We start from the raw sequence: 10044 nt of genomic DNA, 5'->3' as shown, positions 1-10044 counted from the left end.
TTCACAGATTAAAATGGTTGAATTCCATATTGTTCCAAATAAACCAGATATATTATTTTCAAAAAAAAAGCTTTATTTCTTTCTAATTAAAAAGTAATATACATCACAAAATATTCAGATAATATTCAGACACTAAAGGTGCGAATGGAAATCTACATTCAAAGGAGCATAACCCAGGGCATTAAAATGTATCTAGAAAATCACAAATTCCTACCAATTCATCCCGATTCTATCTTTTGAGGAGGTATCAAGTGCTACCTCCTCAGTGTTCTGAATTCAAGTTGCCTGTTTCTCCAGGCATGGCCAACCTTTTGAACCTGAACTTACAATTTCAGAACACTGTTTTAAGGATATCTAAACACAATGCAGGTTAATAAACAGTGAGATCATTATCTTCTCACCCTCGACGTTAGCTACTTCTAATTTTACCGAAGGATAGCTTTTGTTTTCAGCACTTAGCTTGCCAGGGGATGACGTTGTCTAAACACATTTTCAATGTTTTCTTTTTAACAGTTAATATATTTCCAGGATGCAAGTCCATTTCTTTCTGAAAGGTTCCTAGGACACCCATTGAAAAGTCAAAAGCAATGAACTAAAAGGGATTGCTATTTTGTTGGAGAAGAACGACACCCTTTGTATCGAAGTGGCGAATTACAGACTGTGGTCACCCTCTGCACAGTGTCTCTTTGTCAAGTAATACATGCTGAAAAAAAATAATACAGATGGGAAAATATTGTGCACTGTCAGATCTTGGAAAGGGCCAAAGGATTTTTCCTCACCAATGTCTTGTCGATGACTTTCACATTCTGGCACCCTGAAAAAATAATGCATACATTTAATATGAAATGAATGCAATAATAATCAGGCAGGTAATCGTTTTCCCAAGGAATGTAAAACTTGACAAATGTAAAGTTTATGATTCAAGGTAGCCTTGCCAAATCTTATGTGGCATGAGACCATTTTTATTACCTAAACAGCCCTTAACACAAAATGACTGGCACATATTTTTATTAACACAAAGAGTATATTCTTTCTGCCACATTTAATAGAGAGTCAGTAGCTGAAAGCTCTCTTTTAGGATTTGTCTATAGCAAATTAAAATGTATAGTAAGGATTCACAGAATGACATTCTTCTCACTGAGGCTGTGTCCACACAGGCTCAGCACAGCAGTGAGTAGACCACTGATACTGAGGATTCTATCTATGGGGATAATCTGAGTGATATGGGTCACAGAAAAGGAAACCCTCCTTACTTCCAAAAGTGGGACAGTCGATAATTAACTCAAAGCCATTCTTTGCATCTAGAGGTTCATCTGAGTTAAATTTAAAACAGTTACTAGTAATAATAGAGCTTTATTATTTATTTGTTCATTCAGCAAATATTGTTCATGTGCCAGGCACTCCTCTAGATACTGGGAACACTTCAATGAAAACAATAGACAAAGATCCCTGCCTCATGCTTATTACACTCTAGAAAGAAATAACACATATTACATGTAATTTAAAAAATAAATTATACAATAGATCATCTATAGAAAGTGATAGGTGCTTTGGTAAAAGAATGAAACAATAAGAGAGAAAGAAAACTGAAAGTTGAGTTGGTGGGTAGAAAAAAAAAGTCATTTTAAATAGGGTGGTCAGGATGGAACCGTCTGAGAAGGTACAATGTAAGCGTGACTTGAAGAACGTGAGGGAGTTAGCCATGTATATATCGGAGGAAAGAGCATTCAGGCAGAGGGAATAGCCAGTGTAAAAGCCCTCTGGCTGAAACATGTCTGGCATAGTCAAGGAATAGCAAGGAGATAAATGAGGCCTGGGTAGAATAAGCCAAAGTGACAGTAGTAGGAGTTGAGGTCAGAGAGGCGACAGAGGTCAAACCACATAAGGCCTTGTGCAGTATTGCAAGCACTTTGGCATTTACTCTAAGTAAACTCAGAGCCATCAAAGGGCTCTGATCAGAAGAGAGCCATGATCTGAAATAACATTTAAAAAGATCCTGCTGACTACCATGATCAGAATAGGCTGGGAAGAGGAGGAAGGCAAGATAGACAGACGGACCTGCAATACCCAAGGGGAAAGACATGAGGAGGAGGAGGATACACAGAAAGACTGTCACAGTATCCAAGATAAAGAGAGATGATGATGACTCTGGCCAGAGTGATGGCAGCGAAGGTGGTGGGCAAGGTCAGATTCCGATTACATTTTATAGATAGAGCCCCTGTGGGTGTGAGGGTATGAAGAAAAGGAGGAGTCAAGAATGACTCAAGATTTTGAGCAGAGCAACTGAAACCGTGGTATTAACGTGAACTAAGTTTGGAGAGTCTGCAGGTGGAACAGGAGCCAACTTCAAATTTAATGACACCTCTTAATGATTCCATCTTCTTGCTCCTCAAATTCACTTTTTTCCCTACCCAAGAGCCTGGCTTAAAGACCACTAGAAGAAAAGAAAGTTGTAAACTGAAGCAACAAGTCTTACCACTCAGAGCCATGGCCAAACGGAATTCTTCCTTTAGAATCTCAAGGACATCTTGTACACCTTTCTCTCCCTAAGCAGGTAAAAGATACAGATTTTCCGGGTAAGTCATTCTGACTTGTTTCATGTATTTATTTCACTGTCAAATCATCCTGTTTTATATGTTTATTTCTTTGTCCTCTAATTACCTGAGAAGCTAAGCCCCAAATGATTGGCCTCCCCACAAACACAGCCTTGGCTCCCAGGGCCAGAGCTTTCAGGACATCCGTGCCTTTCCGAACACCCCCGTCCAGGAAGATTTCCACCTTCCCTTCAACGGCCTCTACGATTTCTGGCAGAGCATCAATCTGTGGAGAGAAGAGATCAATAATGGGACATTAGGCATGATGAACTGTTACTCAACTCAACCTCTACAAACCAATGACCATCTGAAAGCGGCTCAGAGGAGAAGAAGCTAAGTAGGTTTGGAATCAACAGTAAAATTGTTCCCTCTTGAAAAAAAAGAGGTACAAATGCTAGTAACTGAAAAGAACAACTAGGCTTATTTTTCTTTCAAAGTCCAAGATTTTGTTTTAGTTACTGATGTTCAAATTCAAAGATCATGATTAAAAAATATATAAACACAATTTTAAAACACTTATCCTTTTATAGCTATTCTTCATTAAATGCATAAAAGTAAATAAAGTATCTTGCTCATATAAATTATTCTGAATATTATTTACTCATTTAAAATCAATTGTTAAAATTTGTGCTGATGGTAGTAGAAGTAGTGGTATATAAAAATGCAAACATGGCTAGTAATGAAAACCTTAGTCTCTGATTTCCCTATCCAAAACACTTTGCATTCAGCCATACATTAGAGAAGTCTCCACGAAAATATTTTTCTTGCTTTTAAAGGAATATGACCACATGCATCTTGAAGTTCCTTGCCTTGATTGGCAATTGATAATGGACTTATATCATCACCAGAGAACACACAATTCTCATAGAGGTTCATCTGGTAGGCTGCATTATTATTCCTTTCATACCACTCTGAACCCACTTCTTTTCCAAGGCAACTTTGCAGTGTTTCCTGCTAAGTGAATGAATGAATGAATGAATGAATGAATAGATAGATAGATAGATAGATAGATAGATAGATAGATAGATAGATAGATAGATAAATAAGTGTACTTGCCCACTTCTTGACATTGGCCTACTCCTTGCAACCTACTTTGGCTAATAACATGTGAGCAGAGGTGGCAGAGTGTCATTTCTGGGCGTAAGCCTTAAGCAACTTCATGCATATCAACTTTCTCTTGTACTTGTGCCATTTGCCAAGAGAGGAGATTCCCCTGGGCAATGCTTCTCCTTTAGCTGGGCCCCAGAATAAATATTCAGGAAGCAGAGGTAGCCCAGCCAAGCCCAGCTGGACCTGGAACTGGGAGCACAGCCACATAATCAGTATGAAGTCTGTATCAACATACCCCCAGTTCACACAAAGTTTCATGGGAATAAATTACTTTTGATTTAAATCACTGAGTTTGGAATCTTGTTTTATAGCATCATGTGGCAATAGCGAATATATTTGGCTAATAGCCAATATAGTTAATAGCTAATAGCTGATGCAGTCGGCTACTTTGATGTAAATCTTTGCACTTGAGAATGGAAACAATTCCCAAGGTGACCTGTAGGTCAAAATCTGTAGAAATTACTCACGTTCATACCAAAATATTTAAATATAAAATTAAGTCCAATCCCTATTTAAAATGCACGCTGAAAAAGCTACTATGCAGTTTTCCTAGAAATAATTGTGCTGAAAACACTCAGTCTCTCCCACTTCTCCCCTAAAGTTTTAAAGGCTAAACTTAAAAGGAGTTTTATGTAAAAGGCTGAAGACCAAACCCAGCAGCAGATTTGGAGGAAGTGAAGGCAATATTTGGCATGCAGCCCCTAAACGTTTGGCAAGTAATGTGATTTTCCTCTTTTCTTTTAGGCTTTTCTGCCTTGCCAACCATGATTTGGATCCATTTACATATGCCCCTTTACTTATACATAGTCCTCCTTTTACAGTCAAGCAAGTTACATCAATATATAAATGCTACAATTTTCAAGCGATGATGCAAGCTATAATTAAGCATATTTCCCCATTTGAAACCAGAACCAAAGAAAAATATTAGCTAGCTTGGGTTCAATACACATTTTCTAAGTCACGCAAATCAAGTCCCTTTAGGTTGTTTCCAATGCCCAATCTGGCCTGAAAGGAAGCTAATAAGGATACTTAAAATGTGAATCCTGAGTTATAAAACGGAACCCCGATTGGTGCTTCCTGTGTCTGTGGACAAGGATGTTCTTTCTGCTGCTGAACATTCCTATCCTTCCCCCTTTTTCTTTACTTTACTGCAGTTTTACTGTGGGTGTGTTTCAGACAATAATTCTGATCAGAGGAGATTAAATAAAAAACATAATAGACAAATCCATTCTTTTATGACTGCTACGTTTCCTTCTTTTCAGCTTGCTACACATCTAAGAGACCATTCATTTCAGCTTTTCTTTTCTTAGTGGTACTTTAGACAACTTCTTGTGAGCTTAACTCCAGTGGAGTAAACCTACAGGGAAATACGGTAAGATGCCGATATGCCATTGTTCATTTTATCCAACCATTCGCTGACTTATCAAACACTCTATCGAAGATCTGGTATATTCAAGGCACTACACCAGAAAAAATATCACAGATAATGAGAGAAGAATCCCACATGGATCCAACTCACAGACTTCTCTTTCCTGATCCTGTTCAAGTCACACTCTTCCAAGATGCTCCTTGTCCCTCCAAACTTCCACTCATTGGGAGTTCTCACATTTCTACTTTCCTGTAGCAACTGTTATACTACTGATTTCTGACATTTTAGGCATGGAAGAAACTCTTTAAAGGTTTTACACCAAAGAAGTTGCACATAAATAAAAGCAGATAAAGTCAGAGCTGCTTTAGTTAAAGCCAAGTAGACAGAATCCAGGCTACTGCCCATAAATCCTTCCCTGACTCTCAACTCTACGCTGTCCATTGCGCTTTACCAGGAAGACCTTGGGGGGGTTTCTACTCAGCAGGCTTAGACAATCACTGGCCCATGTAGGTCTGGCTGATCATTTGCAATTGCAAAAATGGCTGCAATTATTTCCCTCCCTATCTTTATTTCTTTGCAATGTGACATTTTATCTCCTTCCATTATGGGAGAGAAATGGGACCAGAAGAGCCTATTTCCTCACCCCTGGTATCTGAACTAGCCATTGTGATCAACCGAATGTGAGAGAAGCGACAGTGTGTGTGTTCTAAGCCTAGATCTCAAGAGGCCTTGTATGTTTGCACTTACTCTCTAGGAAATCTGCCACCTATTCATGAGAACCAGCCCACCTAATGTACAAGACGTGAGACAGGCAGAACTAGCATGTCCCTGCAGAGGTCATCCTACACCAGCCTTTCTTAGTAAACCCAGTAGCTGACCACAGATACATAGGAGTGACTCCAGCCAGAAAAACCTCCCAGCAAATCTCAGCCCAAATTGTCAACTCACAAAATTGTGCCATAAATAAATGGCTACTGATTGCTGGCCAGTTAAGTTTCAGAGTTGTTTGTTACACAGTAAAAGCTAACTGATATATCAAGTGGTTCTCAAAGGTAGAATTGTGGATCCCTTTTAAAGGACAAAATAAAACCTCTTAGATCTCATAGAAGATGGCCAAGGACTTGATTTTGGAAAGACTTGACTTTAACAAACCAAATACTTATTTTATAAAAATGTTCTACGGTTGAGAATTTTCACTTGAAAAGAACACTGTATTTTTAAGCTTAAGTTAATTTGGTTCCCATTAGCATCAAAACAAAAATGAAAAAAGAAAAAAAGAAAGAAAAATGCTGCTATGGTTCAAAGATTCCAGAGAATCTGTCTTTAGACCCCAGTTTGAGATGTTGCAATACTATGATTTGGGAAATCAATTTGATTCTGTCACATTGTTCTCCAATTACTTCAAGACTGATCATGGCCACGTTATTACCTTGAGGGTAAGGAACTTGACACAAACTTAATTTTTAACTACTTTTGGGTATAGCAGAGGTCTGGCAGTGGCTCGCAGTAGTATGGTATTAAGATGAACTGAAGTTAAATTCTTGTTCTAGGAGACCTAGTGATAAGTATTTCCCTGTCCAAGGGAATTCTGTGCTTTATAGAAATGCAAAAATGACATAATCCAGCCTCTTTCTTTTTGCAATCCACATAATACTACTGAGGAAGCCCAGGGTGAAAAGTTTAAGCAACTTACTCACCCAGCTCTCACTCCTTAGAAGAGGCAAGACAAGGAATTGAACCTAAGACTCTGAATTTCCATTTCAGTGTTCCTCCCATGACATCATTCTACCTCTTTGGCTCTGATTTATGATATCATAGGATCTGCAGGACAGCAAGTCTTTCTGTGTATCTACTGAAAATTTTTACACCACAGCCTCCTTCAAGTCTTTTACCACTCACCTCAAAATTTACATACCGAGGGAAAAATATCTTCACCATAAACCGAATCCTTTCTCACATTTTTCTCACCATCATAGGCCTTAAATTTGCTGTAGAGTATGAGGCAAAACTCAAGCAAGCAACTCCTCTCTTGCACACCGCACGCAAAGGGGAGGGTCATTGTTTTTTTTTAAAACAGTCTCCAAGACCACAGCTCAAAAAGGCCTTTTAGATAAATTTCCATATCCCCTTAGCCAGAGGGAAATAAACCACACCATTTAGGTATTTTTTTTTTCTCTTAAAATCTAGTTAGATTTGATTTCAGTAGATTTAGATATATTATTTTTAGGGGAAAAAAAAAAAAATTTGGCCCTCACAGTAAGTCTATGTCTTCATATACAAGAGAGGCATAATCTACAAAAACGCCTTGATCTGTGACCACCCTCTCCTCCTTCTCCCAGAGGTCTTCACTCTTCCTTCTCCGTTTATCTGTGGGCAACATTTAATATCACCTAAAAAGATGAGTCTCTATAAGTAGAGGTGAATTAGAAAGAGCTGAAACCATCCAGTTTTATGATTTAAATTCTTAACAGCATAATCTGAAGTGTGCAAAGACTTGGTTCATTTCTACCATTAGTGCTTTAGGAAAAACTGTGAGTACAGATATGGACATCCAATATGCCCTGTAGTCATTTAGTCTTCCTTAAGACCTATTAAACTGGTATATGGATTTATGTAAATTAACCTGCTAGTTCAATGAAGCAACAGTCCATGTTACTTGACTAAATTATTTGTTCTATGCTATTTCAAGTTGTTTGAATAAATTCAACTGGTCATCCCAACTAAAGCCATCCATTTAATAACTATGACTGAATAATTCTGATAAAAAGGGGTAATGCATATGATGATCCAGTAGAAAGATGGGGGTCTAAAAAGTCCATCTGCATTATTGGGTAAATAATTTTTTTAAAGTTTTGTTACATGATGCTAGCTTACTTTACCTGGAATAAATCGGATTATAAGATATTAAAGTTTAAAGGCACCAAAGAAATAATCTAATGATGTTTAAACTTTAAAAGGTAAGAAAACTAAGGTTCGGAAAGTGGAAATTGAGTCTCTTTGCCCTGTCACAGTTCAGGGTCTTCTTTCCTTCCTTGGCTATAGTAATAAGCCAGGTGACCTAATTAATCTTCCTGCCTGCTGTCATGCCAAAATCCAATTTCTAAGACTCACTGCTGCTAAATCAAGGCTCTTCTATTGTATATCCAATGTTATCATATTAAAGAACTCTTCCTTACCTGTCCATGTAAGCATATTTCCCAGGACCCTCCTCCCACCACCAGACACTGCAAACAAAATAGATTACTTGGAATTCCCCAAGCACTTCTCATTCTTTCCCATTCCATATTTAGGCTCACATATGGGGTTCACATGGGGACAAAGCAGAGGTGAAAGGCAACTGCAAAACCATTGCCTCATCTAAAAGAATTTTGGCCAAGTCCCCACAAGTGGACAGCACAGAAATGAACTACTCTTTAATACTCCACCAACACCACGTACAGCTCCTGGCCCCCTATTTGGGATGGTGAATCCACAAAATCCACCCCTGGATATGTGTCTGTCTCCATGACTTTTGATCTATTTCTGACCCCTTGATCTTAAAATCTGCCCCAGTGACTCTGTTGGTCTTCTAGGCTCTTGGCCCTCTTGAGGTTAATTTCTCTCCTATACAGTTTTAACTCAGTCCCACAACTTTCCAGTCAGTTTATCTTTTTATCTAGATTTTGGACCTTGGTTTGCCTGGCATAATGTGTACAGTGTATAAAAACCATAGATGCACACTGGGAATCTCCTGAGTAGTTTTAAAAAATACTAGTACTTAGTCCCACATCCCTAAAGATTCTGATAAATTGATCTGGGGTGCAGCCTGGGCATTGAGAGTCTTTAAAGTTCCCCCAGGTGATTCTCACATGCAGCAAGGTAGTTCACAGCTCAAGCAGCGTAGCCTGTTTGCAGCTGACCTTCCCTCATTTGGGCCACAGGATTTCCATCTCCCTTCTCACGTCCCCTCCCTATCCCTACAGGTTTTCAGACCCACATCCACAGGAAATTTCAGTCTGTCCCTCCTCTTGACTTCCTGTCACAACTGTACTAATGATCTCAAACTCCACTGAAGCCTTTTTTAATTACTACAACTGTCTATTCGGTCTTCTTTTTTTGGACTTTCATGGCATAATCATTTCCAATTTACATTATGCCTATCGGTGTACCAATGAATACAAAAATAATCCTTACCCACGACTGACTTATTATTTAATGGGGGCTTTTACAAGTTTATAAATAAATGTATTAGACTAATTAATGACAAATTTAGGTAGTTATGTGCCACTAAACTTCAAATCCAAGATCTCATATATTCACACAAATTTTCCCTTGTGCACTCACACCAAAACATTCACAGAGAAGAGGCAGACACAGAGATAATCAAATCTGTGATGGAAATAAAAACTCCAAAGAGAAATCCTGGCGTGGGCTGCAACTCACAGTGGCTGGCACCCCATCAAGTTGTCTAGCTCCATGATTCGACACCAAGATCCCATCCAAACCGTGTTTAACTGCCTCCCTGGCATCATCTCCTAGAAAAAGCAAGACAATCATTAACCATAACATGAAAAAGCAGCTTAACAGAAGGCTTGGGTTTGGAGGTTGAAAAACCACAGTCAAAAGGAGCCTGATTTCACACATATGTACCTTGCTTGAAACCATTAGCACAGAAATACACCCAAGCATTAGATCTAGAATAGCCATGATAGTATCTTGGCCAAAAAAATTAGCACTTATAACAATTTAATTATAAAATAAAATTATCAATAAATAGTAAATTGGCATGCAGTAAAAATTTATTTATCCTCATAAGGAAGTATTCCTGCTAAGTACTTTTTATTTCTATTAATAAGCTCATGCCATTTAACATTTAGCAGAATTACTCTTCTACAGTTTGGATAGCATTAAATAATATAAGTGGCAAGAACTTTGAATGTAACAGGTAATGAATAAGTCTAATTCAAAAACACTTTTTAATACAAAGTTATA

General features: G+C 38.2%; 1 protein-coding gene across 1 annotated transcript in view; it reads right to left on the bottom strand.

The window, feature by feature from the left end:
- Nucleotides 1-654: 654 nt before the first annotated feature.
- Nucleotides 655-10044, bottom strand: part of HAO1 (hydroxyacid oxidase 1) — a 49046-nt gene continuing 39656 nt past the window's right edge. Inside the window, exons 5-8 of the mRNA XM_006921603.1 lie at nucleotides 9496-9587; nucleotides 2662-2820; nucleotides 2477-2546; nucleotides 655-814 (exon numbers count right to left, since the gene is read on the bottom strand). Coding sequence (XP_006921665.1) covers nucleotides 744-814; nucleotides 2477-2546; nucleotides 2662-2820; nucleotides 9496-9587 — 392 coding nt within the window. The 3' untranslated portion in view covers nucleotides 655-743. The remainder of the gene's footprint in view (nucleotides 815-2476; nucleotides 2547-2661; nucleotides 2821-9495; nucleotides 9588-10044) is intronic.

The sequence above is a fragment of the Pteropus alecto genome, unplaced genomic scaffold (genome assembly GCF_000325575.1).
Source record: "Pteropus alecto unplaced genomic scaffold, ASM32557v1 scaffold45, whole genome shotgun sequence".
NCBI classification, from domain to species: Eukaryota; Metazoa; Chordata; class Mammalia; order Chiroptera; family Pteropodidae; genus Pteropus; species Pteropus alecto.
The sequence above is the reverse complement of the archived record's forward strand: the minus strand, read 5'-3'. Positions and strand labels throughout refer to the sequence as shown.